General features: G+C 44.3%; 6 protein-coding genes across 9 annotated transcripts in view; 5 read left to right on the top strand and 1 right to left on the bottom strand.

Moving 5' to 3' along the window:
• The window catches only part of myom3 (myomesin 3), a 29,169-nt gene extending 24,360 nt beyond the window's left edge, over window positions 1–4,809 (top strand). For both annotated transcript variants that reach the window (XM_088386455.1, XM_088386454.1), the window contains exons 27-37: window positions 68–127; window positions 311–378; window positions 1,002–1,112; window positions 1,183–1,270; window positions 2,216–2,254; window positions 2,329–2,434; window positions 3,216–3,379; window positions 3,451–3,487; window positions 3,561–3,583; window positions 3,654–3,709; window positions 3,841–4,809. In XM_088386455.1, coding sequence (XP_088242581.1) covers window positions 68–127; window positions 311–378; window positions 1,002–1,112; window positions 1,183–1,270; window positions 2,216–2,254; window positions 2,329–2,434; window positions 3,216–3,379; window positions 3,451–3,487; window positions 3,561–3,583; window positions 3,654–3,709; window positions 3,841–4,113 — 1,025 coding nt within the window. In that variant the 3' untranslated portion in view covers window positions 4,114–4,809. The remainder of the gene's footprint in view (window positions 1–67; window positions 128–310; window positions 379–1,001; window positions 1,113–1,182; window positions 1,271–2,215; window positions 2,255–2,328; window positions 2,435–3,215; window positions 3,380–3,450; window positions 3,488–3,560; window positions 3,584–3,653; window positions 3,710–3,840) is intronic.
• A 295-nt stretch (window positions 4,810–5,104) lies between these two features.
• Window positions 5,105–5,964, top strand: fabp10a (fatty acid binding protein 10a, liver basic). Its single transcript, XM_088386462.1, has 4 exons — window positions 5,105–5,264; window positions 5,333–5,505; window positions 5,704–5,793; window positions 5,865–5,964. Exons 1-4 carry the CDS (start codon window positions 5,198–5,200, stop codon window positions 5,913–5,915), a joined length of 381 nt encoding a protein of 126 aa, XP_088242588.1. The 5' UTR covers window positions 5,105–5,197; the 3' UTR covers window positions 5,916–5,964.
• An 86-nt stretch (window positions 5,965–6,050) lies between these two features.
• srsf10a (serine and arginine rich splicing factor 10a) lies at window positions 6,051–9,610 on the top strand. 2 transcript variants are annotated; one of them, XM_088386458.1, is made up of 6 exons: window positions 6,051–6,274; window positions 7,227–7,333; window positions 8,094–8,195; window positions 8,351–8,528; window positions 8,623–8,673; window positions 8,760–9,610. In XM_088386458.1, exons 1-6 carry the CDS (start codon window positions 6,210–6,212, stop codon window positions 9,040–9,042), a joined length of 786 nt encoding a protein of 261 aa, XP_088242584.1. In that variant the 5' UTR covers window positions 6,051–6,209; the 3' UTR covers window positions 9,043–9,610. The 2 variants fall into 2 exon arrangements, with proteins under 2 accessions (XP_088242584.1, XP_088242585.1); XM_088386459.1 differs by lacking the exon at window positions 7,227–7,333 and adding an exon at window positions 7,411–7,730 and having other exon boundaries at window positions 6,083–6,274; window positions 8,100–8,195.
• A 51-nt stretch (window positions 9,611–9,661) lies between these two features.
• pnrc2 (proline-rich nuclear receptor coactivator 2) lies at window positions 9,662–13,523 on the bottom strand. The gene is made up of 3 exons (XM_088386460.1): window positions 13,318–13,523; window positions 12,741–13,013; window positions 9,662–12,039 (listed from the first exon to the last, which is right to left on the bottom strand). The coding sequence occupies exon 3, from the start codon at window positions 12,015–12,017 to the stop codon at window positions 11,541–11,543; it is 477 nt and encodes a 158-aa protein (XP_088242586.1). The 5' UTR covers window positions 12,018–12,039; window positions 12,741–13,013; window positions 13,318–13,523; the 3' UTR covers window positions 9,662–11,540.
• cnr2 (cannabinoid receptor 2) lies at window positions 12,505–19,348 on the top strand. Of its 2 annotated transcripts, XM_088386456.1 has the most exons (5): window positions 12,505–14,258; window positions 15,958–16,145; window positions 17,412–17,472; window positions 17,544–17,634; window positions 17,771–19,348. In XM_088386456.1, exons 2-5 carry the CDS (start codon window positions 16,030–16,032, stop codon window positions 18,823–18,825), a joined length of 1,323 nt encoding a protein of 440 aa, XP_088242582.1. In that variant the 5' UTR covers window positions 12,505–14,258; window positions 15,958–16,029; the 3' UTR covers window positions 18,826–19,348. The 2 variants fall into 2 exon arrangements, with proteins under 2 accessions (XP_088242582.1, XP_088242583.1); XM_088386457.1 differs by lacking the exons at window positions 12,505–14,258; window positions 15,958–16,145 and adding an exon at window positions 16,154–17,116.
• Window positions 19,349–20,412: 1,064 nt separating this feature from the next.
• On the top strand, window positions 20,413–24,766 carry akirin1 (akirin 1). The gene is made up of 5 exons (XM_088387756.1): window positions 20,413–20,778; window positions 23,486–23,632; window positions 23,796–23,924; window positions 24,028–24,099; window positions 24,218–24,766. Exons 1-5 carry the CDS (start codon window positions 20,571–20,573, stop codon window positions 24,226–24,228), a joined length of 567 nt encoding a protein of 188 aa, XP_088243882.1. The 5' UTR covers window positions 20,413–20,570; the 3' UTR covers window positions 24,229–24,766.
• The last annotated feature ends 421 nt before the right edge of the window (window positions 24,767–25,187 follow it).

Raw genomic sequence — 25,187 nt, 5'->3', positions numbered from 1 at the left:
CGAATGTAATCAGACTGTGTCAGTGTATCTAATGAACCAATTATCTGTGCCCCCCACCACCATCCAGAATTCCGTGAGGTGATGGCCCTGGCAAACGCCAAGCGACGCGACCACGAGAGAAAAAGCGGTGAGGCATCGGTCAGCGCGTCTTTCTGTAAACATGCCACGTGCGCCGTTGGCTCGCACGTTCAAACGCGGCCGCCTCATTACGATAACAAATGGCTGCCCGTGACCTTTAAGAGGCGCAGATGCACAACGAGCTCCGCATACATCACCATGACATTGTCATCGTTTGCTTGTCCTCCCAAAGGACCCTACTTCGAGGAGTTCTTGTCTTGGAACGTTAACGAGGAATGCCAAGTGATCATAAAGTGCAAGGTACTTAATTGTGGCAATGAATATAATGGCGCTGTTTTGGTCTGCCTTTGCGTGACAGTCATTAGTGCAAACGACCAAAGAGGAATTATTTGAAAATATGCTAAGAACATTCAAATGGTCCTTTTTGTGGAAATATTACTTTCCAATAGTTTCATGATGTTATGTTGAGCATGACCATACTTGCTTTAGTGTTTGTTTTGGATCAAATTGATCAGTTTTAAAGTTTCAAAATATATTTTGGGAAATTATTTAAATATGTGTTGCCTACGCCTAGTAGTTGTGTTTCTTGGCTTTGTTTGTTTGTTTGTTTGTTTGTTTGTTTGTTTGTTTGTTTGTTTGTTTGTTTGTTTGTTTGTTTTGGACTGCTTATTCCCTGTATTTGTACTCAGGCCAGAGCAATAACAATGTTGATTTAGCGCCCTCTAGTGGTTTATTGCTGCTACAGTCGTTAAGAGGGTCATTTTGACATTGACAATTTTTGGGGAGTGCGTCGAATACGTGAAGATTTTTTTCCTTCCCATACCCCAATCTTCCCTCATGATTCTTAAATCCTTCCCATACGCTGCATTATTGTATTAAATGTCCCGGCTTGTATTTGGTGGAATGTATCTTTGATGCCACAGGCAACAAACACCACTAAAGACTCCACCCTCAAGTGGTTCAAGGACGGAGTGGCGGTGGCACACACCGATTATGATCCCCCGTCTGGAGTCAGCGCACTCACCATCCCACAGGTAGTCAAACACTAATCATAATGTGTGTCAGTTTTCAATGTCTAATCACTTGAATTGTGTCCCGTCTCAGATTGACAAAAAGCAGGCGGGCTCTTATAAAGCGGTAGTGTCAGATGCCAGAGGAGAAGACGTCAGCACTTTGGCTTTGCAGGGTGAAGGTGATGTGGCGAGAGCTCATTTGTTGATACATACAGTGGTACCTCTACTTACGAACTTAATTGGTTCCGCGGTCGGGTTTGTAAGTAGAAACGTTTGTAAGGAGAAGCAACGTTTCCCTTAGGAATCAATGTAAACGCAAATAATGCGTGCCTGACTATCCCAAAATTCACACTTTTTGCCCTTTTTATCCATGTAAAACATACAGAAAACCAAAACAACAATTTTAGTTTTGCTTTTTTCAAACCTTTATAACAAAAATAAATGTCACTTTATTCTTGACCTCCTAACTTTGCTTAGGGAGGTTCTAATTTTCTACAATTGCTAAAAATACCCCCAAGAAGACACAGAAAAAGTCAGGCTTATAAATTATTGCATGATTCCACATACTCGTTGCAATGTGCTCATGTACTCGTCAGTACTAATTAAGAATTGAACCCACTACTTATAAGTTGTGAGACTATCACGATACGACTGAGCCACGTGAAAAAGTCATTAGGCCGCCAGGAATCACCATCGGCTAAAACGGGAGGAGGCGTACTTATTCTCACAGGTTGACTAGTAGGGCTGCTGTCTGAATTAGTACCCCTGTAACTTTGCTTGTAGAGGGGAGCACCTATTTAAATTTGCTACACTTGGTGAAAATATCCCCAAGAAGACAGAACAGTAAAGTGATGCTGCCATGAATGGCATGAACGGCGCTTCCAGGCCCTTGGGGGAGCAAAATAATTAAATGTTCAATGTCTGGTGCGTTGGGTCGGAAGTCGAAAATTGATTCGTAAGTAGATGCAGAAAAATCATGAGGCTCCGGTTCGTATCCCTAAAAGTTGGTAAGTATAGGCGTTTGTACGTATAGGTACCACTCTATTTAGAACATATTTACATATTTCATTTATAACATATTTGACAAGTTGGACTGGAACAAGTATGTTTATGTTTTTTCGCAGAGTACGACAAGCTTCTCCAGCAGCTGAGCAAACAATGCGGTGAGCGAGTCGCACACCAAACTGCTTTGTTGACATGACACAACATTTATGCATCCCTCCATCCCTGTCTACAGGATTGTCGGCCGGTCCGCTGCGGGTTCAGAGCACCGCAGAAGGTTTCAGGCTCTACTGCTGTCTCACTTACTATATCAGCTACCTGAAGACCACCTGGAGCTTCAAGTAAGACTTGACAGTACAGGTCATGCATGAATAATAAGCAGAGGGGAACTTTAGTCAGACGTGCATGTTAGGTTCAATGAAGGCAAAAATGGCTATAGGCGTGACTGTGTATGTGCTTGACCCGGCAACCAGAATGGACCCCGCCCGCCTCTCGTCCAATTTCGGCCAGGATTGGCACCTGACCAGCTCCCACTGAGATCTTAATGAGGAACACTGATGTTTGGCAACGATTTGAGTCGACCGGAGCCAAGAAAGTCTCAAAAGAGAAATGGGCTGTCAAACCAAATGTTGAATTTATTTTTCACTTTGATTCCATGAGCGCATCCCATCATTATTCATGTTTGCTTTAAGTAATGTCCAATTTGGCTTTTTTTAAGAAAAACAATTACATTTCATTGGTGATTTAACTGAAGTAGACAGACGAAATATCAAACTTCGGCATAATGCTATGCGCATTGGACAAAGAAATGGTGGATTTAAACGTCAACGACGATTATGGCAAGTGCTGATGCATTTTAAAAGTGAGCCTCTAGCACCACCTCCTGGACGTAAAAGTAATACACCGGAAAACTGATCAAATCTGTCCGCAGCTGAAGTTCTGCACCCGAAACTCACCTCTTTTTCTGCAGCTTCTCAAGCTCCCACATTCCGAAAACATGTTAGTTTTGTTGAAGACTTAAAACTAAAAAAAATCTTCCACGAACCCACTGTGCTGACTATCCATTGTTAACAAATGATAAGAAGTCGGACGTGGTCGGGATTGTTTTTGTTTGTCGCCCAGGGGCAAACAGATGGAACCCCAGTCCAGGATCAGGATGGGCAGCAACGTGCACACTGTTTGGATGGACATCTTCAACCCCACAGAGAACGACAAAGGCAAATACTCCCTGGACATGTTTGACGGCGTCGAGACACACCAGCGCCACCTGGACCTGTCAGGACAAGGTGAGGGCACGTTTGGGATGCACGGCAAGTGTGGGGTAACTTTGTTGTTATGAAATTGACATTTTTTGCAGCATTTGCCGACGCTTTGCGGGAGCACCAGAAGCTTAAGTAAGTTGTCTTTAGTTTCAACTTGGTCCGTATTGTTGACTGACCACTGATTAGACATTTTTCATCTCTTCAGGCAAGAGGCCGTCATTGAGAAAAGTGAGTCACAAAGTTGTCCCTGAGAAGAAACGACGGTTGGTTGTCATCGACTGACTTGAATTTGTTTCAGACCGAGCCAAGGTGACAAAAGGTCTCCCGGATGTAGTGGCCATTATGGAGGGCAAGGTAAGACACCCAATTTTCTCGATTCATTCCAACGTCAAATCCCTACCATGATGTTTGAAATAATAATTAATGATTTTTAATGGCAGTGCAAATTTCGACTTTCCAATCACACAATGTTCTCCCGCCCACAGTCTCTGTGCCTGACGTGCTTCATCGAGGGCGACCCGACCCCGGACGTCTTCTGGCTGCGTAACGAGCGGGAGATCGCCGGCGACGACCAATTCTTCATCACCCGCGAGCCCGGCTGCAGTACCATCACCATAAACAACGTCCACACGGACAACTCGGGCAAATACTCCATACTGGTGCGCAACCGCTGCGGCTCCGAGTCGGTGGACGTCACCGTAAGTGTGTACAAGCGAGGCGAGTTGCCACCTAGCAACGCCATGGAGATGGGCTTGTGAATGGAGGTGGCACAGGGGCACTGGTCCCCCTTAAATATGGTCGCACCTGCCAGTCGCCAGGCCAGATAATTGACTTTTGGGTAGCTTCCAATATTTGGTGCAATATATCATATATTTAAAGTGCACATGGCGTGGCTTTGTGTTTGTTAATTAGCAGATTACTTCCTGATTCACGGATGATGATGAAAGATGCGTGATTCGGTACGTGCTGTAGTTTTAAAGTCACAGGTTGGTAGACACTGGGTACAATAAGGGAACAAGATTTGAAAATTAAAGGAGCCGGTTTGTACTTTAAAAGTGCAAACAGTCCATGGGGTTGATCACCCCAACGGTTGGCCACTGGAGTCATGTGAGGAGGTTCAACGGCACCGCGGGGAGGAGAAAAGTTGCTGACAGCTAAGTCCAAATGATGTGTTTCCACAAATAGTGGCGTTTATTTACTCAACTGCACAAATGAGAGTGGCGTACTTGTGCACTTTTTTTTTTTTTTTTTTTTTTTTTAAATCCAACCAACCATTTTTTATTTTTTTTTTTAAGTGGGGCACTCTGTCTTCATTGGGGTCACATTGGGTGATGGTAATGGTTTGGTTAGCAAGTTCAAATGGCTGGAGTGAAACATCATTTGTATTCAGCACTGTCTGGGGATGGCCACAAGTTGAGGGAATGCGTTTTGAAATAAAATGCTTTTGATGCTAACAGTGTGAGCTTTGTGATTCTCATTAATTCAGTTTGATCTCATCAGGTGACAGAAGTGGCAAAGGTCCTCTCACTCATACAGAAATAGAATTAGTTACATGAGAAAAAAAAATAGTCTGGTAAAAGTAGACTTACTAATTCCCACGCTCTCATGTTCTTGTCCCTGCTTCATGTATCTGAACCTCTTGAGTCAAGGTAGCCACCATCTTTGTTTCGCGCCAATTCATGGAGCAAATGAACTCGGGGTTGTTCAAACAGCGTCCGATGGGGTTACTAATTAAACGCTTCGTCCGGGGAGAGGATAAAAGCGAGCAGACTCGGGCAGACTTTCCCCACACGGTTGAGCTTCACCCACCTCATAGCCCGTTTCAGCCTCCTTTTGGTCAACATGGACTTCAACGGCACGTGGCAGGTCTACGCCCAGGAGAACTACGAGGCCTTTCTCAAGGCCATGGGTGAGAAAAAATGATTTATGGGACTGGTCCTATCTTTATGTATAAATGTTGTTTTTTTCACACACCAGAACTCCCTGATGAAGTCATCAAGATGGCCAAGGACATTAAGCCGGTAACGGAGATCACGCAGAAGGGCAAGGACTTCGTGGTGACCTCCAAGACCCCTGGAAAGACTGTGACCAACTCCTTTACCATTGGCAAGGAGGCTGACATTACCACCATGGACGGCAAGAAGCTCAAGGTAAATTGTTTATGAGGAAAGCTGAGATGTTTTTTTTTTTGGTTTTTTTTGCAACAAGCCATAGTACCTTGAAAAATGAATCTTTTGTTGAAATTGATGCAAGTGTGAATTGATGCAGTGCTGTGTACTGGAAAAGTTTAAAGAATGAAAGGAGGACAGTGCAGTCGATGGATTTTTAGCATCTACTCTGTTACCTAGTGCGTTGTCAACTTGGAGGGCGGCAAGCTGGTCTGCAACACTGGCAAGTTCTGCCACATCCAAGAGATCAAAGGAGGCGAAATGATCGAGGTACCCTGAACTCATCACACGCACAGTAAATCTACTTTATCGTTAAAATGACCTCTCTTCTCTCGTTTTAGACTTTAAGCATGGGCTCCGTAACTCTCGTCAGGAAGAGCAAGAAAATGTGAAAGGCTGGGCAGTGACAATTGAAATAAATGTCTATTTAAATACAATAAATGCGTTTGTTCATTGACCCTCCGTTTTTATCTACGAACCCTAAACGCAATTATTTTTCTCCACTGCGCACGCGCACAAATTGCAGGAGGAAGACAAGCATGCGCATAGCTTGCATCTTGTTCGTCACGTACATTGCTTGCTAGACTTCAGGCTCGGTTTTGCTGCAGGCAGTTGGGGTTCGCCTAACTGGGGATTGTTTAGAAAAAAAAAAAAAAAGCACCTGCTGCGATATATCGTCGTCGCAAATGGCGAGGTACCTGCGACCCCCAAACTCCTCTCTCTTTGTTCGGAATATCTCCGAGGAGTCCAGGTAAGTCCTCATAGCCAAATAAATGCTAATGTAGCTAGGGCTAACCTCTCAAAAATGGCTAACTGAGATATTGCAGAAAAACTAGAAAGAAAAGACTCATTTCTCTTGAAGGAGAATAGTAACATTGGTTACGAACCGCTGGTACAATATCACCAGCTGCTTTATGCATTCGTTTTTTTGTTTGACATTTATTATACAAAACAGCAAAAGTAGTATTTAAACTAATTTAGAAAGCAATTGTCTTTATTGTTCCATTTTGAAGGTAGACATTTTAAAGCCACTAAAAAGACTACGTAACGTCCCAATAGATGTTTATATCTACATTTGCAGGCTATGCGGATTGCAAAGTATGTATAGTAAAAACTGCTAAAGGAGATTTAGGAAAATCTACCCTCGTTGCTTTTTTATGTTTGTGCAAATATTCCAAAATGTGTCTACCTACCTATTTTTAATTGTATGATTATGTGATGAAATGTTTATTTAAATATAAAATATATATGGATGTTTTGTTTTATTTACACGAATCGTCATGCGGGTATCTCGCTGTGACCAGAGCCAATGACTGTAAGGAACTAAGCCAAAAGCCAACCAAAAGATGCCATTTTGGACATTGAGTACTATTGATTAATTTTGTCAAGATTTGTCAGTTATTAAATATCAGCTGGTGCAAATTACACATCTACTCATCTACCGAATGACCCGTAATTAATAACAATTAGATAACAGTAATAATAACAGTTATGATCTAATCCACACGGCAGCTGTGTGTGTGTGTTGTGTGTGTGTGTGTGTGTGAAGTTTTACATCCAAACCTCTAACTGAAATTACGTTGACTCGCTGCGCCCATACGGATCACTATTGTTCGTTCGCACAGTGTGCTCCAGTTCAGGTGGACTTATAAAATTAAAACAAAATAAAAATGTGATCATTTCATTATTTCACGACACTATAGGCCAGAAGATTTGCGGCACGAGTTTGGTCGTTACGGGCCTATAGTAGACGTCTACATTCCACTTGACTTCTATACGCGGCGACCAAGAGGATTTGCTTACATTCAATATCCTTTCTTCTTGTTTGCTGTTTCCACTGTGGTGTGTTCTCGTTTGTAACTATTATCTCTTCTGTTGTTGCCTCAGAATGGTAAAGATACAGTTCTGGAGAGCCAGCCCCCCCCCTACCACTACACACAGAAAAGTTACCAGGTAGAGTAGCCAAAGCCAAAGACCAAGCGCTAGCAAAACAAAACAAAAAACAAAGCAAAAGCATCAAGATACAAAGAGGGGTGTGATCAAGCGAGAGAGCGGCCATTTTGACTGCCAAAGGGAGCGCCTCCATTTTATGGGCCAAAGGGAGGAAAAGCGGGCGAAGCGTGTTTATTGGGCAAAGACAAGCGCTCCGTCCCTCTGCCAAGGCAATAAAGAGCAAGCTCAAGTTCAAAGATCAAGCATGTTAAAAGGTAAACAAGACATTTTATATGTATCCTCCTCAAATCTGATCACATTTTATTGATGTCTTGTCCACAAAGTCTCCAATCACTGAACTCTTCGGTGTCTTGTATTGTACTTGATTATTTCATGATATGCCAGCACTGATCTGCAAGTGAATGTGTCCTTGAGAACATGACGGATAACGGCAGGTTTGTGTGATGCATGTGGTTCGGTTTGTCGGCTTTACAACTCCAGCGACTAGTTGCTAATCATTTAACTTGGACTTCATCAGTCTGAAAGTTTGATCAACCTTGATCTTATGAGCGGGCGTGTGTGCATGTGTGCGTGTGGCCTTGCGTCCTGAAATGACAACCTTAACCACGTCAGAACATTCGAAGATGTCCGGGATGCTGAAGACGCCCTCCACAACCTGGACCACAAGTGGATGTGTGGGCGCCAGATCGAGATCCAGTTCGCCCAGGGAGACCGCAAGAGTAAGACCATCTTTTACTTTATGGACCCATTTGTGTCAAATTGCATTTTGAGGTGTTGGCAAATTTGACGTAAATTTTGAGGTAATGATAGCAAATTTGACGTTATTGTTTAGGATACATTGTGCCAATTCAATGATTATGTTGTCCCGAAAAAGCTCCTAACCAGATGAAGTCCAAAGAGCGCCATTCCCCTCGCAGTTTCTCGCGCTACGACGACGATGATGACGATCACGACGGGCGCCGCAGACGATCACGTAGCCGCAGCTATGAACGGCGCCGTTCGCGCAGCCCCTCATACGAACGGCGACCGCGGCGGTCGGTCAGCCCCAGAGAGTACGTACTGTCCAATACACACTGTATTGCACATATTCAAACTGTTTAGTGTTTGTTTTGGCGCCCCCTTACGGTTGTTTATTTCCTTCTCCAGCTCACGCCCCTACGGCCGACACAGGCGCAGCAAGAGCCGTGACAATGACAAGTAAGATCTTTTATGTTTTACAATTTATATGTGGGGAAGTCCATGTTTGAGAAGGTGTTTTAAGAATTGTGTTCCGTTGTGGTAAGGCACAAAAGAGGCCAGCACGAGCGCCATAGGGCCCCGCGTGAGGCCGGATCCCGGAACCGCTCGGCATCCCGCTCGCCCTCGCCCTGCCGTTCCAGGCCCAGGGGCAGAAAGAGCCGGTCCCGCTCACACAGCCCCGCCGCCCAGGAAGAAGACTTCCGCCTGGCCCCAGGTTCCCACAAGCGCTCTTTTGCCCGCTCTCCATCACGCTCGGCGTCCCGCTCCGCATCCCGCTCGCGTTCACGCTCCCGCTCCTGGGCAGAGTACAAATCTGGAGGGCGCTAAACAACAGTTAAGTTTGACATTTAGTCACTTAAACAAACTTTGTTTTTTTGCATTTTCTTGTTCATTGATGTTTTTCCATGTAGAATATGAAAATCTCTTTGAAGACATTGGCCATAATATCCTTTCGTTGGATTGTAGTGTCGGACTTTTCACTTCACTGTAAACTCCCACATCCAACAAAGGACTGTTTTGCTTTTTCTTTGGTTTTGGATGATGACTGTAGCAGGTTGCACAATAACAACATGAACATAAGTACCTTTTTGTACTCGCTACTGAATTTCAGCAATACCTCTATTTTACCACAAGGAGACAGTGGACCTTTTCCATTCCGTGTCAAGCGTTCAGGGTGAGTACTGAAATCTACTGTGAATGTTGTTTAAAATATGCCAGTACAGTAAAGATGAAAACGTTTTGAGCCGCTTGCCGTTATTTCCCTTGGTAACATTTTTAGTTAAAGATCTTCATCTGAAGTTTTACTGTAATTTGTTCATCAGTATGTTGCTATTTGTACTGTGGGCCACTATTCTCAAATTCTGTCGCTCAATAAAGTAATTTACCTCTGACAAAATCGACCTGGTTGGACAATATACATTAAATGAAGAAATCAACAGTCAAACGGTTTAGGGGGGAAGGGGAAGGGATTATTTATTAATTTCATGTCAAATTTAACTTCAATCAATGCATTTTTCCATATTTTTTTTAAACCAATTGTTACCAATAAACAGGGCATTTCGTCTTTCCGATGAAAATGAGTGGGGATAAATTCAAATCCAATTTATGACAATACAAGTTCTAATTTAGCATGAGGAGACTGCAATGCGTGACTTAACTGGATTAACAGCATATTAACATAAAAATAGTCAGCTGGCGGAAGATCAGCTGAAAGGTAAGGGTGCTTCTAAAATTGTTTTTAGGACAAAAATAGTCAAATTGGTTTTCTAAGGGGCTCAAACTCAAGTTACAAATTCATCCAGATAAATGTCACGCAAATACAAATCTCCACGGTTCCAATCGGTGACATATTTCTTTCACTCTACACTGCATCGTACAAAATCATAAAAAACATGTGCAAGATCTCCCAAAAGACTTCAGTGCAGGGCTCACTCATTCTGGCAAATGCTTGGTTTTCTTTCTTTTTCTTAACAAAAATATTCTTCAGCATCAACGAAGTCGAGACGGTGCTCGTCCCATACATTCAGTGTTATAATTAGTACTAAAAATACTTTCGTCTGCAAGCCTCCGCCGTACTCTGTGCTTGCAAATGTACAATATGCTACAAGAACTTTATACATGCCATCATTCTTATTAGTATTTACATGGCTCCTGAAAGACATGATCATCGAATGAGGTTTTGTCGTCTTTAGTCTGGCTATGAAGCAGATTCAATTCTGCACAGGGAAAGCAACAACGAATCAAAAGTGGAAAATGGCTCACGTGAGGAGGAAAACAAAGATAGTCGATCGCGCGTCTGATTCTAGACCGTCACAGCCTGTAACAACACATCTGGAGCAAGTGCAGTGCAAAATGGGCTCAAAATCATGATGGAACAGAAACAAACAGCGCACCACGCTCATAATGTCAAAATGGCGACGCAGTCTCATCTTTTCAACACAAACTTGTGCCGCAGACAGGACCAATTTTATTGGTCCTCTTCCGCGTGTTACGGCGGGACGAGTGGGCGTTAAAAGATGAGATTGAGTAACAGAAGCATGGGGGGGGGGGCAGCTTTGGTTAACGCACGGCACCACCGAAGCACAACAAGACAACCTGGACACACTACAAACACCAAGACTCGACATTTGTCCGCCTTTCACGTGGGACAGACACTTTCAGAGTGAATGTCACATCTGTAATTTTACACACGCAGGTGTCGCCCCCTTTGTGATACTCCCTCCAAAAGGGAGGACAATAGCAAGAGCAACGGCAGAAAAATGTCTTTGAGAGGCAGTGTGAACACGAGTGCCAACCGGGCCTTTGAGCAGCACGTCCCCAGTAGTGCATGTGCGCACAGCGCAATAAAAAAGGTACGTACACAGGAATCGACCGCCAAAGGCCCGTGTGCCATGATATCAACTTTCATCAAAACGCCATTAAAAAAGAATGTACACATGATTTCCCTGCAGAATCGCAGTTGAGCGTCCTACTGTTTGAAAAACAAGAAAGCCAGAGGGGCTTCTCGTTTTTAAATGTGCTACAAAAAAGGAGACTGGACTGTGTGCTGGCAACCCGTTATCGAGTATAAAAATTAAATCGGCTGTATATGTCCACAGAAGCGGACAGGAATTAAGTAACGTGTGAAAAAATAAGTGCACCCAATCTGCTTTGATAGCCATAATAAAAAGAACAAAACCCGACGCTAAAAAAAAAAAGGTGTTGGGTGGGTGGGTGTGTTGGCTGGTGTATCCACTTCGTCGTCACCAGCGAGGCAAGAGGACTGTAATATCTGATTTGTTAAAAAAAACAGCTCATTAAAATGTGTATTACAGCCATTTTCCTCCTCAGGCCTGCACCTTCAAGAGGCTCTTGAGCTGGAAGGTCATCATCTCCCTACTCTCGCCGGCACTCATGGGGAAGGACACCCAGTGGCTGGGCGGCTTGGGCAGCACGCTGGGCGAGGGCGGCTCACTGAACTTGGGTCCAGCATAGCTGGGGCTGCCCCGGGCGCTCAGCAGCGTGTTGAGGTGGGACACGGCCCCCTCCCAGTCCTGCTGGTAGGCGGCGGCCAGACGGGCGATGGAAGCGGCCGCCTCGGCCTGCCGCGCCTCCGGAGAGCATTGGAACCCCAGAACGCCCTTGTCGCTGCTGCGGCGATGTTGGTGGAGAACACCGGCCCCAGCGGCCGACACCACCGTCACGTTGCCGTTCTGGTCGCGGCCCCTCTGCTTGCTTCGGCCCACATGCTGGTTCTTCTTTTTGGGGCGCTCATGATGGGCCCCTGGAATGTTGCTGCACCGCTCTCCGCCTCCACCTCCCATGATACTTCACCTTGACTGTCACCTAAACAAACAGGTATGGGTGCATTAATTTTATTTGCTTTGACACATCTTTACCCATATTCTTTTTCCACCCTCAACAAAAACAAAATGCCATCTTCCTAAATTTGATGTCAAGAAAAAAAGTGTTTTTGACCAAATTAAGACTTTTTGTAAAGGGCCTGTGTTTGTTGCGTCGACTTATCCCAAAAAAAGCTTAAAATTGCGGCAATAGTTGTTATTTGATCAAATTCTTAACATATGCAATGGCATTCCATGACTGTAGCATAACTTCCTGTTGATCACCTCATACATTAGTGTACTTACACGGTGAAGTAATAAATTTATTGACTTGTCAGTTTTGCCCCCCCAGTAAAGAACCGTTATAGGTCTGTCATAATAAGGATATTGATTATTATTATCATCATCAATCGGATACAATTTTATTTAAATTACTGTGTTAAAAAATCCCCCCCCCTAACTGTTTACCCAATTATCTTTGGTATTGTTTAGTTCCTACAGTAGATGTTTACTGGTCAATTAAAAGAAATATTTATTATAATCTCATTTAAAGTTATTGTTTACTAGCGTTCAATTTCTGCTCGTGGAAATGCAGTCGTTTGCCTACGTGCAGAAGCGCAAGCAGCGCAAGCAGCGCCAGGACAGCCAGCCAGCCACCCCTCCCCCATCGCGTCCACAAGACGAAAACAAGCTCAAGGCACGCACCTCTTTGTTGCCACAAAGTTACGCAGGAAGAGAGCCCTCTTCTTCGTCCTTTTCGCCTGTCTTCTGCCTTGAAACAGCTTTCTCCGTCCCCGAGAACAGTCGATGTTGGTGTTGTCGTCGTCGCGTCTCCTTCTGCTGGTATCGAGCGGTCTTTGTCCCGTTGAGTGTGCCGGGCTGGCGGTCGTCGAGTGCCAATGGGCGTCGCTTGATCGCGGAGCCCAGTAGAACATGAATTCACCTAGGCGCACACGATTCACCACGAAGCCGCAAGACCTATAACAATAATAATGATATAATCATTACAATAAAAATAATAATAAACGCCATCGCACATTCAATTTAATCATTTGTCGACGTACACTTCCTGTAGTGACGCAGTTTCGCTCGTTTAAAATCCACTTCTCACCGGTAATTATGTGTTATTTGCGTTGTTACGTGATAATGAATCTAGTAAAGCGTTGGAGTGGTTCAATTGGCTGTCTCCGTTGTAGGTCAGTGTACTTTAGCGAAGAACAAAACAAAGAAGCTTTAGCTCTGTAATGGCGACCAGGAAGAACAAAAATAACTAGTCTCTTACCGACTTCTTAAGGCTTGATCGTCGAAGCCTTTCGTCCGGATTGTTGTTTTTGCAAAACAGAGATCCTTCGTTAGTGTTTCCCACTAATTCGGTTGATGGTCACCTAGTAGATGGGAAAACAAAACTCGGGGAAGCAGTCTCCTCCTATCTCTCCCTCGTCGTCTTTTTGACTGTGTCCGAATAGCTACAAAATGTCGCCCTCATCTCGTCTATGTAGCTGGTGGCAAGCACCCTCCGACCAATTACATCGCGAGTTTGAAGGGCCCCGGCCAATCAGCGGCGAGTAAAACGGACGCATTCTTGCTTGTTGCCAGACGAGTGACGTCAGTGACTGACTTGTCTTTGTGTTTGTGCTTTCCGCAATTTCTCAGTGAGGAGAGAAAACAAAAAAAATACACCACATGTCGAGTGTACAAAGCTGTTTCGCTGTTTGTCATTTTTGTTAGGTAACGCAATGTAATTACACAACACGTACGCTACGGACAGGCCACCGTAAGGAGCAGATTAAACGTTATGTAATGTCGATCCTTTATCGAAATCGAACGCAGTTTTTAAGAAATCATTTGATGAAATAACACGTTTTAGTATCTTGTCTTGTTTTTTTCATTTTGTGTCGAAACAGCTGCAGCAACCTGGAAATGAAACCCTTCACCCACTCATCAACCCCCACCCCCATTCCTCAACTCACTAAAACATTGTGTTTCGACCCATGGGAGACTTAACTATTTTGCGAGGTGGCGGTGCTGTTATATTTAGGCCAAACAAAACCCCGATAACTAACCTGTAATTGCTACAACTAAATCACTGCTGTCAGATAATCGAATGGCACAACATGACCAAGTTTTCCTTTATCAGTTTCAGAGCAACACAATTGAGTCTCCAGTAATCCTAACTTGCATTGTTTTGAAATGTGGGATGAAGCCAGAGTACCCGGTATCCAGGTAAACAAGGAAAAAACTTTTTTTTTTCTTTCGTTTGTTGTGTCTTGTGAAACTGGTATGTAGGTAAGAGACAGGAAGTCATACGAAACAGCCATAACATAACTTCCAGACTAACAACAATTGGGGAACCTCACGTTCTGGCCTTTGTACCACTTAATCTCCGCCATACGTCAGCGAGTACAACCTTGGCCATGTTTGCACATAAACGGTAAAAAACAACAATCAGAACTTGGGAGAGTAGGATCAGTCAGTCAAGAGTGGCTTTCCTCCGCTGGAGAGTGTGTGGACTTTTAAAAGTTGCACAACAGGCAGGGGGGAGGGGTGGAGTCGTTAATCACAAGTACTAAACTAAGGAAAGTAGGTCAGCAGCAAGGCCTTTTGCGGGTCGCATCAACCTGGCATGAAGGCCACGTCACCATTTTTGTCGACGTAAACATGACACCCATAGTAAAAAAAAGAAAGAACACATCCATGTCATTTGATTCTTCAAGCAAAACACCTGGCACACTAACTCAGTTTTTTCTCCCCAAGTTCACTCGAGGCCTGCATTGTGTACAGAATGATCCCTTTGACTGTGAGAACCTGAAGTACGTTTGAAACTGTTTTCACATGTTGAGATTTCATTGCATTCAGATAGACTTGCTCAGGGACAACTGCTTTAAATAAACAAAACAGGGTCCTTCTGTAGAGTAGTTTACTTTGTTCCTTATCTCAGTTTCAAGGTCTTGGTTCAGTCCACATTTGTGTAAAACAAATTCATTTTCATTAGTCAAAATGGGAACCCATTTAATTAAAATTTAAAATAGGAAAAAAGTCAGCTGCAAATTTTTAATCAAAATAAAAATCACACCTAACGGAAAAAAAAGTTTTTCTTTTAGGAAACATTAGTGGCTTTTGTTTGGCTTTGAAGAAAGAGGCAGGGGAGAGGCTGTTGAAATGAAAGCCTAAGTGGTTTGCGTCACTAGAATTATTTTCTTGTTACGCCGGTTTCATTACCAATGAGTGACCACAATTCACCTACTGCCAGAAACTTATTGCCTGTCACGACGACAAAGGTGGAGCTGCACTGTGTTTGTCCGTGGAACCAATGCGATTAGCGAGCAAGGCTTTTATTTCTGACTAGTTTCTTGACCTTTACTTAAACGGGTGCCCCAACTTGTTCCACTGTTCTTCCTCATCCCAAATGTTTCATATCGAAAGTAATACAAGTCCTGCGGCAGTATTACTTTACGTGTTTCAACATGGTTTGGAAAAATGCCTGAAGGCGTCATAATATATTCCAGGGCGGAAGTTGATGACGATACCATCTTAAAGTATGTCAAGAAATACCACACAACTGCTTAGGGAGTTAATTGACCGGAGTAGCGTTAACAGCGCAAATTGTTGTCGTTTCACATTGAGACCTGTTTTGTTCTCAAAGTTTTGCGCATTAAGCTCGAAAAACACAGAAGATAGATTCAAGGTTTTTTTTGTGTGTAATGCTGACTTTAAGCTAACATTTTTGAAAATATCTGTGTAATAACTGCTTTATTAAACCAGCCATTGTACTTCCACTGCAAGGAAAACAATGTGAATTTATATGCTGTGATGTTCCCTACCGCCATCTAGTGGTGGGGGTCTGAAGTGCACTTGAGATACAGGAGATACAGGATCTCCGAGTGAAATGATTGCCTCTTTTCTTCAAATTTTCCTACAATAGTGAAATGAAACGTTCCATTTAGATGACCGGGCAACAGACCACACTCAGGCTGATGCTTCCTTGTATTATTTCATGCTCTCATCATCATCATCATCATTTGCTCCCTCCCTCTCGCTCTGTCCAGTCGGTCTTATTTGCTCTCCTCTTGTGCTCACATCACTAAAAGTGGCGAGCACAAACAGCAACAGGTAAGCAACCTCCCGTGAGCTTCTTCAGATGTCAATTTTGAAATATGCCATTGCACGCTGTCATATTGTTGGGCAATACTTTGGGGAAATCGTCATGATTTGTGATGATGAATTTCTGCTGAACTTGGTGCATGAGGAAAAAGTGACTCAACGTCACATTTCAGTTGTGAAAAAGGGGATGTGCTATGTATTTGTTTAAGTGATTAATGGAAAAAGAGGAAAAATCAACTTTCCCAAACGATAGCACTTCTTCATTCTACAGTTTGTTTTCACAATCATCGTAATTTTACAATTATATTACATGTATATGTAGTATATACATATACATGTATCATGTAATAATGGATTTTGATTGATAATATGACTTTATATTTAAGTGTATATTAGAGATTTTTAATGCACGCTAGTTTGATAGTTTAGGATTATTTACTTGTTGTATTTGAATGTGTAATATGAACATTACAGGCTACTTGAATCATCATACTTTATTCTTTTCATTAAGGTGGCAATTTAATCATGTTATTGAGAATACATCATTTGGTATAATCCATACATTTATATTTTCATGTTAGATGTTTTCGTGTGTATATTTTGACATGTTTTATGATGCTTTATATATTTATCAAACTGTTACGTAATAGTGTAAATATTTCAGTATACACAATGTTAAGTTACAGTATCTTAAGGCCTCTCTTGACAACAGGTAGCTTGTACTAGAATGGATTTATTGTGCCTATAAATATGACTCTAATGGGCCACCCCCATTAATGGCTCCATTATTTAATACCTCAGCCCAATCCTCTTACATTACTTCAATCTATTGATTGCATATAGGGGAAAGGATTGATAAAAGCTGACCGACCTTCACTTTCTGATTACAAGTCCGCTACCTCATGTGTCCACCAGGCGGTGCATCGTGCCTCCTCATTGTCAGGAAATTAACTGGAGCTTTTTGAAAAATAGTCCAAAAAGTGAGTTTGGTGATTGATTTGGTGATAAATGTATTTATTTTTTGTGCTGTATATAAACTGAAGACAAGTCTTAAAAATACATTCAATCCGATCTCGTCTTTATGGCCGACATATTCGAGGCCGTAATGATCATTACATTTGTTTGCTTTGAGCTCCAAATGACTTTCCACTTTCCCTTAAAAATGTCAATGTTCCCTCTTAGCGTGAAGTTCAATATTGACAGAGAGGACTCGTAATTACATTTTGTGCTTATTATTGTTGATGTTTTTGTCCACCCCCCCCACTCCCTCGGCAGGAAACGTCTGCCCTTAATTGGTGTTGGAGTGGAAAAGGTTGTGCTGGTTGGTGCCCATGAGGTTTGACATTTAGCTCATTGTATATGACAGTCACAATGTGATTACGTATAACATATTTTATTGTCGTGAAGGAACTACAAAACCGAAGGACTAAAATGGAGGAACTGGAGAATCCTTCTTTAGTGCTCACCCAAGTCAAAGAAAACACGTCGGCTTCAACGGGTAAGGGATGATGCTTGAGTGGGTGATCTTTGACTCAAGTGACACAAGACAAAACAAGGATTTATGCGTTTGGTATGACTCATCAATAGATACGATGCGCTTCTCAGTTTTAGACAATCTGAAGGCTTTCTCCCAGTCAACAGGTCCTGCGAGAACCTGGAATTCTACATGGTCCTAATCGCAGCAGAGAAGACGGCCATCGGCTCCATCTGTTTCCTAGCCGGGCCCATCACGCTGCTGGAGAACGCCGTCATCCTTGGATTGATCGCCGCCACAAGCTCGCTGCGCCAGCGTCCCTCCTACATCTTCATCGGCAATCTGGCGCTGGCTGACGTCTTTGCCAGCTGCTTCTTCACCACCAGCTTCCTGGATTTCCACCTGTTCCGCCGCTGCGACGGCCCTACCGCTTACCTCTTCAAGCTGGGCGGAGTCACCATGGCCTTCACCAACTCGGTGGGCAGCCTGCTGCTGACCGCCCTGGACCGCTACCTATGCATCCACCGACCGGCCGGCTACAAGGCACTGCTGACTCGCCGTCGAGCTCTACTGGGGCTACTTGCTCTCTGGAGCGCCACTGTTTTCATCTCGACGCTGCCGTTGATGGGCTGGACGTGCCCCACTGGATTGGCATCGCCGTGCTCCCACCTCTTCCCCTACATCAGTCGGGGCTACCTGGCGTGCTGGACCAGCTTCATCCTGGTCCTCCTTGCGCTCATCCTGGGTGCTTACGTCCTGATCCTGTGGAAAGCCCACCGCCACGTGGCCTCCTTAAGCAACCTCCAGGGGGCGGTGTGGGCAGGCCACACCCGCATGAGGATGGATATCCGGCTGGCGCGCACCTTCGGCCTGATCCTGCTCACCCTGGTGGTCTGCTGGCTCCCAGCGCTCTCCTTCATGCTGGCCGACGTGGCCGTGGAGCTGAGCCGCACCCAGCAGCGGGCCTTCGCCTTCTGCAGCACCCTGTGTCTCCTCAACTCGGCCGTCAACCCACTACTCTATGCCCTGCGCTGCCGGGAGCTCAGACAGGCCCTGCTGCACCAGGTTAAGGTCCTCAGCCAGGCCGCTCGGTGTAAGAAGACCACTGCGGGGGATTCAGACCAAAGACCAACATCAATGGAGAACTGTACCACACAGGAACTACCCGGAAGCTCTCAATTTTGCTCAGTATTGGAACTAACAGACAAGCAGTAGCTAGCTGGATAATAGGACACTAAAACGCAGAGCTTGGTCGTAGTTTTCAAAGAATAAAAAACGAGATCCAAAGTCAAACGCTGCTTGCGGCGTACGGGTCACAATCTTAAGTGGCTAACGTGAGCTTAAGACGAACTAATGAATTTAGAAATGTGAGGGGGAAAAAAAAATCCAGCTTCATACTGAGAGAAACAGTCAATTCTCAGGTAGTTTAGTGTCTTCTGGCTCACAATTGGATTTTGGTGGTGCCGAAATGGAGCAGATTGAACCCCAGCGAGTTTCACTGTGATTAAGTGTTGTATTGTCATGTATGACTTTGTAATTGTCGTGGAGTGCAATGTTTTGTTTTCTAGGTATGTGATGACATGATGATGCTTGTGTGTGTGATGTATGGCCCTATAAGAGCTTGGGGGTGTGGTGTGTGTATTTTAGGTGGGGGCAGTTATACTAACTGCACATGAAGGCCACAAAGGCTCCTATGCAGAGGGGGATTTAAATGGGGCACATGCCAGAAGAAAAGACTGGTAGGGGTGGAGGGTGGGGGCAATACACCACTAGAGCATTCTTTTGTTTTGAATAAAGGGGGGGGGGGGGGCTGCTGCTAAACACTCCCATTGACACTGATGTGGGAAGCACCATAAATTACTGGATTTAACCCCCTCGCATCTAATCATTAAAACTATACTGCTGTTTGATTTCAAATTTCGAAACGGTCTCGCCGGACGGACCTTAGCTCCTGCTGCTTCATCACTCCTGCCCAGAAGCTCAGAGGGAAGATGGCTTTTTTGGGTCACTGGTCACATTAGACAAAAACCCTCGCTATGTGTATATATACACACACACATATATATATATATTTATATATATTTTTAGAACCCGTCCATTTTCATTTGTTGACTCAACACAGGATGAGAATATTTTTGTGTCACGTTGGCTGTTATTGTATTGATTATTCTTGTGTTTAGATGTTTATGTACAACACTTTTTCAGGGTGATGATTTTAAAGCGCTCAATAAATAAAATAAAATTGAGAATAATATTGAGAATTAAAAAATAAACAATTGTTGTGTTTAAAGATTCATAACCATTCCTCTCCCTTCTCTACACAAATTTAGTCCATGTACTTGCTAGCGATTAACAGGTGAAATGGTTGTTTTCGCGAGTCATATCCACGGTGAAATGACGTTGGCGTGGTTGTTAGAGGGTGCTGACTTAAAAGGCGTCATTTTGACTAACCCTAAGGTGAAAAATACACAATTAGACGATGGCTAAAAGAATTAAGTTTGACGTTCAGCTTTTGTTAGCTTACGTTTACCTGACCACCAGAGACTTTAGTTGGAGTTCAACTCAAACCATTATTCTAATCGCAGGAGAGGGTCCGTAACAACACGTTATGAAAACAGAGTTAGAAGTCATAACAACATGTTTATTTTTTAAAATGGGTTAATAAAAATGTCTAGAAAAACGTATGACTCAAATATACCGGTGAATAAGAAAGGACAACAAGCAAGAAGTCGCTACATTACGACAACCCCCCACTCTCTGTTGCTCATTGGTACGCTCTGCCATTGTGACGTTTGAAAAATTCTGTAAGCTCAGTCGGTTCTTGGCCCTCAGAAAGAAAAAGCCGTTGTCGTGGGAAGGAAGATAGACGCCTCGAAGCCCGGAAAACAACGGCCGGCACCGGCATCAACACTCTCTGAATTTCCTTTCTATAGGCTTGACGTCCCATTTTTCCGCCGAAGATGGCCTGCGGGGCGACGCTAAAGCGCTCGATGGAGTTTGAGGCCCTCCTCAGCCCCCAGTCTCCCAAGCGGAGACGGTGCAACCCCCTACCGGGGACTCCCGGCACTCCGTCCCCGCAAAGATGCAACAACCTCCGCACTGCCGGCGACGGCCCGACGCACTCCATGTCGCCGCAAAGCGTGGCGGGCGAAAACAGACTCACGCCAGGTACGATTTAATATGACCTGATTGCTGTTTTTGTTGCCTTTACTGGGGTGGGTGTCATGGGGAGGAGGGGATTTGGGTGGAGTGGTTAGCTTGAATGGGGGTTGGAAGCTAGCGCTTAGCTCGCTAGGCTAACATCCGAGAGGGGAATGTCGTCGTTGAGTTGTTGCTGATTAATGACTTATATTTCCTCACGTTTTCATTTAAATGCACAATTAATGGCATCCACTGTAAAACACGTAACCATGAAATCGAATGTGAATTCATTTTGTTGGCCTCCAGTGTCGAAATTGAAGTTGTACATTTTACTTATTAATGTGGAGGGACGTCACATCTTCCTTCCGTAGCCGTGATGTCTACCTCATGTGTCGTCACATAAGATGTTGCAAAATGACAGGAAAAGGTTGAACAAATGATAGCAGGCTAATAGGATTGCAGGCTGCTAATTAGGAGCTGGCACAATCATCTTGTATTGAGGTGGTGGTTGGCTGGTGGGGTTTCCATTATTCCTTTCCTCCTGAGGGTGGGAGGGCATTGTTCATTTCCTTGATGCCTTTGCCTCACTCGTCTCTGATAAACTGAAGTGCAGAAGCAGGAATTAAAGCTGCAAAAGAGATTTTGCATCAACACCGCAGCAAACCCTTGAAATGCTCGACCAACTTTGATGTCATGCTTAACCCATGCTTGATTCTTAATTTAGCGTTGTCCGTTTGTCCAGGGTAATGATTTCCAACCACATTAGCATGCTGCAAGGAATGATCTGTTTACCACGGGCAAGATTCTTAATACTGCCGTTTTGGTCTTTTGGTGACACCTGGGAGCTAAAAAATGAAAGGAAGTCAGGAGTTTGGTTCTAGAGCATCAATTAAACATGGAATTTGGGTATTCGTGGTCCCATTGCCTGTGAATAGCTGCTGTCAATTGTATAGTGAAATCTCAAACACTAAATTCAAACTGTCGGCGACATTAAACCTTTAACCACGCAACCAAACATTTGAAGATTGTTACTAGACAACAGATGTAAAAAAAAATGACGCCTAAAGATGATTGATTCTCCTGGAAAGGGAAATCTCTTCACGAGACCGAATGCATGCCCCTTTGTCACTTGATCAACCTATCAGCCATTTTGTACTACATAACCTTCTCCTTTGGCGCTGTAGCAATAAAAAGCCAAAGAAAGGGCCATATGGTTTATTTCGACCTGCCAGACCAGGAACCTTGTTGAGCACGTGCATGAAGGCCGACACAGGGAGTGGTGCTTATCTATTACGCAGCATGCTCATCGAGCTTGATGGAACACACACACACACACACACACACGCGCAGCTGTTTTCTGACAAATACATCACGTACTTCTGCTCAGTCACAACTGTGTCATTCCGGTTCGACATTTTGTTTCTCTCCCTGGAAACGTTCACTTGCAAACGGCCTCTTCCTCATTTTTTCAAAATGGTTGACTTCATTTGATAAAATAGCTAGACTGGGTACAGTATGTCGCTTAGCTGTTAAAAACATCAGTGCTCTAGTGCACTTTAATCTGATGCTGAAATTTCCTCATTTCCTGTAAACTCACAGTGGCCTTCAGCTACTAGCATCATGCCAACGCCAAGTGATGAAAAGACAAGACTACACAAGAGACACCAGCCAACAAACAGCATAATTTTCACATGCTAGAAAAACAAACTCCTCTTGTATTGCACATTTTCCAATGCAGAAGTTTCCTGGAACGCTAACAGTAGCATGTGGCCCCGAGCATTATGCTAATGTTTAGCCTGAAAACGACCAGTGAGGGTGATGCGGGGTGGGAACAAAACAAAACAGTGTTCCATTTTCCCTGTTTTTGAACGGAGACATGTCCCAGTTTCCTGGAATGCAGCATTGCTTCAAAAACAGTGCAGCCCCTGAAGCAAATGGTCGCCTTTTGTTGATCTACTGTAACTTGAACTGAGCCATCATAGGCTTCAGTGCTCCCCCACACACGTGCATGCTGGTTTTTCTCACAGCCCAGCCACTCGAGTCCAATCTATGTGCTGGATCTCGTGTCTGCTTCATTGTTTGGTCAGCGTCTGAGCCTTTGAGCTCGGGATTTTTCGCCATGTTTCTCCCTCCCCGAACTCCCGGAAGGAAGTGTCTGTGATTGATTGCTCAGCCTGGCCCATTGTTACAGAGCAAAACCCCAGAGTTGAGTCGGTACTACTGATGAGGACGTAGGCAAACGTGCGCGGGGACATCTTTGAACAATCGTCGCTGGCCACGTGACTTCTAGGGGTACACGTTGCTTCCACTAATGCTTCCCTTGCTTGTCAGCAGCTGATGGGCAGCTTTGGACCCTCCACCCAAGATAAATGAGAGTTTGCTGTTGCCGTTTCTGTTTGGCTAATTCACTTGAGCCTGCTAAATTGAAAGGTTCTACTCTGAGATCCAGCCAGTAAAATAGCCACTTTCCAGAGGGGCTTTATTTAGATGCTGTGTTCACATTTGCTTATCAGCTGGTTTGTTTTCACAGGAGCTTTTGTTAAACTTTGAACCTTTAACGATAGATGTGAAGCATCGCACGATTACTACTGCGGCTGTTGTGAAATGCGTTACGTAGATAATTAGCATGCTAGCAGTGGTTTGCACATCAAAAAGTTGACAATGACCAAAATGTTCCAAGTCATCATCAGTAATGCGTGCTCGAATTGATATGTTGTTGTTTGTCGTTCTACAGAGCAGATCTTCAAAAACCTGCGCCAGGAGTACAGCCGGATCCAGAGGAGGCGGCAGCTGGAGGGTGCCTTCAACCAGACGGAGGCATGTGGACACTCGGACGTCCCCAGCCCCTCTTCATCCTTGCACGCCCCCAGCTCCCCACCAGGTAGCTGAAGACCAGCACTTGTGCTGATTGAAGGGAATTGCTAGCTGGCGCACAACTCGCAGCCATTAGCTGAATTTGTGGGAAACGTTTGTGAATTTGAAACTAATTATATTTCAAAAATGTCCTTCAGTTTAAAAAAAAAAATCTTTTTGGGGTTTGTCAGGCGCCTCGAGACGGGACCAGCCCTCGTTCACGCTGAAGCAGGTGAGCTACCTGTGCGAGCGCTTGCTCAAAGACCACGAGGAGAAGATCCGCGAGGAGTATGAACAGATCCTCAACACAAAACTTTCAGGTAAGTGTAACAATTACATTCTCTATGATATGGAAATCAGATAGACTCCCGTGATTGGTTGATCGAAATGAACCCATTTGATCATTTGGGCTTTTCTCCACAGAACAATATGAATCCTTTGTGAAATTCACGCAAGATCAGATCATGCGAAGATACGGTGCCCGGCCTGCTAGTTGTAAGAATACCAACTTATATTTGTGAAACATTTTTTGTGTTTAGGATTTATTTTAAATGTTTTATTGGACTTTTTAGTTTGATGAAAATTGTCTTCACTGCCCTTGGCTTCTTTTCAGATGTCTCTTGAATGCACCGCCACGAGTTCCAAGCTTCTTCCCTCGCACACAAGATGGCTGCTCTTCTAAGGCCCTCTACCACTTGATTTTTTTTTTTTTTTTTAAACCCCACCACCTACACGCGCGCGCACACACATGCATACACACATGTACACAGACATACAGTGCCATGGTTTAAGTTAAAACTGTTCCCGCTGGCCAAAAAGCTCGACAAAATCTTGAGAAGATGACCTTTGTCCTGTTGCCCCCGCCCTCCCTCCTGTTATTTGTCTTTATTATTATTTTTTTTAGTTTCTCATCACTGCTCCTGCTGTCTCTCTCTACCTGAAAATGTGGACTGAAGCCGATCCCCGTTGTCCAATCTCTGGCCTGGCGCTGTAGACTACAAAGCTTATTCTTCTTGGCTCATGTGATAGAAGCTCTTTGGAGTGAGCAGCTGTATTTAACGCCTCTCATGTCGGCCCTCCTTGCTCACTCTTTCTCTTTCAACATGAGAATGTGCTTTTTTTCCTCCCTTTTGAAAAAAAAATAAAAGTTCTGCAAATAAAATTTGCCAGTTAGATTCTGTCTTGATTTCTAATAAATTTCTGTTTTACATTGTATGTTTCAAATGCGGGCAGCTCGGTGGGGCACTGGTTAGCACGTCCGGCTTACAGTTAGGAGGGTGCGGGTTCGATTCCACCTCTAGCCCTCGCTTTGCATGTTCTCCCCGTGCCCGCGTGGGTTTCCTCTGGGCACTCTGGTTTCCTCCCACATCCCAACAACGCGCTTGGTAGGCTGATTGTGCACTCCAAATTGCCCCTAGGTGTGAGTGCGAGTGCGGTTGGTTGGTCTTCTCTGTGTGCCCTGCAATTCGCTGGCATCCAGTTCAGGGTGTCCCCCGCCTACTGCCCGTTGACTGCTGGGATAGGTTCCAGCACACCCGTGGCCCCCGTGGGGACAAGCAGTACAGAAAATGGATGGATGGAAT

The sequence above is a fragment of the Syngnathus floridae genome, chromosome 10 (genome assembly GCF_059516105.1).
Source record: "Syngnathus floridae isolate MCC-2025c chromosome 10, RoL_Sflo_1.0, whole genome shotgun sequence".
Lineage (NCBI taxonomy): Eukaryota > Metazoa > Chordata > Actinopteri > Syngnathiformes > Syngnathidae > Syngnathus > Syngnathus floridae.
Note: the sequence above shows the minus strand (reverse complement) of the source record. Positions and strands in the feature narration are given on the sequence as shown.

Bases quoted from the DNA above. Each gene is read 5' to 3' on its own strand.
- fabp10a (XM_088386462.1), top strand. From the start codon at position 5,198: ATGGACTTCAACGGCACGTGGCAGGTCTACGCCCAGGAGAACTACGAG. The intron at 5,506-5,703 runs GTAAATTGTTTA...TCTGTTACCTAG, and splicing joins TGGACGGCAAGAAGCTCAAG to TGCGTTGTCAACTTGGAGGG. The intron at 5,794-5,864 runs GTACCCTGAACT...CTCTCGTTTTAG, and splicing joins AAGGAGGCGAAATGATCGAG to ACTTTAAGCATGGGCTCCGT.
- pnrc2 (XM_088386460.1), bottom strand. From the start codon at position 12,017: ATGGGAGGTGGAGGCGGAGAGCGGTGCAGCAACATTCCAGGGGCCCAT.
- srsf10a (XM_088386458.1), top strand. From the start codon at position 6,210: ATGGCGAGGTACCTGCGACCCCCAAACTCCTCTCTCTTTGTTCGGAAT. The intron at 7,334-8,093 runs ATCCTTTCTTCT...ACGTCAGAACAT, and splicing joins AGGATTTGCTTACATTCAAT to TCGAAGATGTCCGGGATGCT. The intron at 8,529-8,622 runs GTACGTACTGTC...TTCCTTCTCCAG, and splicing joins CGGTCGGTCAGCCCCAGAGA to CTCACGCCCCTACGGCCGAC.
- akirin1 (XM_088387756.1), top strand. From the start codon at position 20,571: ATGGCCTGCGGGGCGACGCTAAAGCGCTCGATGGAGTTTGAGGCCCTC. The intron at 23,633-23,795 runs GTAGCTGAAGAC...GGGGTTTGTCAG, and splicing joins CGCCCCCAGCTCCCCACCAG to GCGCCTCGAGACGGGACCAG. The intron at 23,925-24,027 runs GTAAGTGTAACA...TTTTCTCCACAG, and splicing joins CCTCAACACAAAACTTTCAG to AACAATATGAATCCTTTGTG.
- cnr2 (XM_088386456.1), top strand. From the start codon at position 16,030: ATGCTCTCATCATCATCATCATCATTTGCTCCCTCCCTCTCGCTCTGT. The intron at 17,473-17,543 runs GTTTGACATTTA...ATTGTCGTGAAG, and splicing joins TGCTGGTTGGTGCCCATGAG to GAACTACAAAACCGAAGGAC. The intron at 17,635-17,770 runs GTAAGGGATGAT...GCTTTCTCCCAG, and splicing joins AAACACGTCGGCTTCAACGG to TCAACAGGTCCTGCGAGAAC.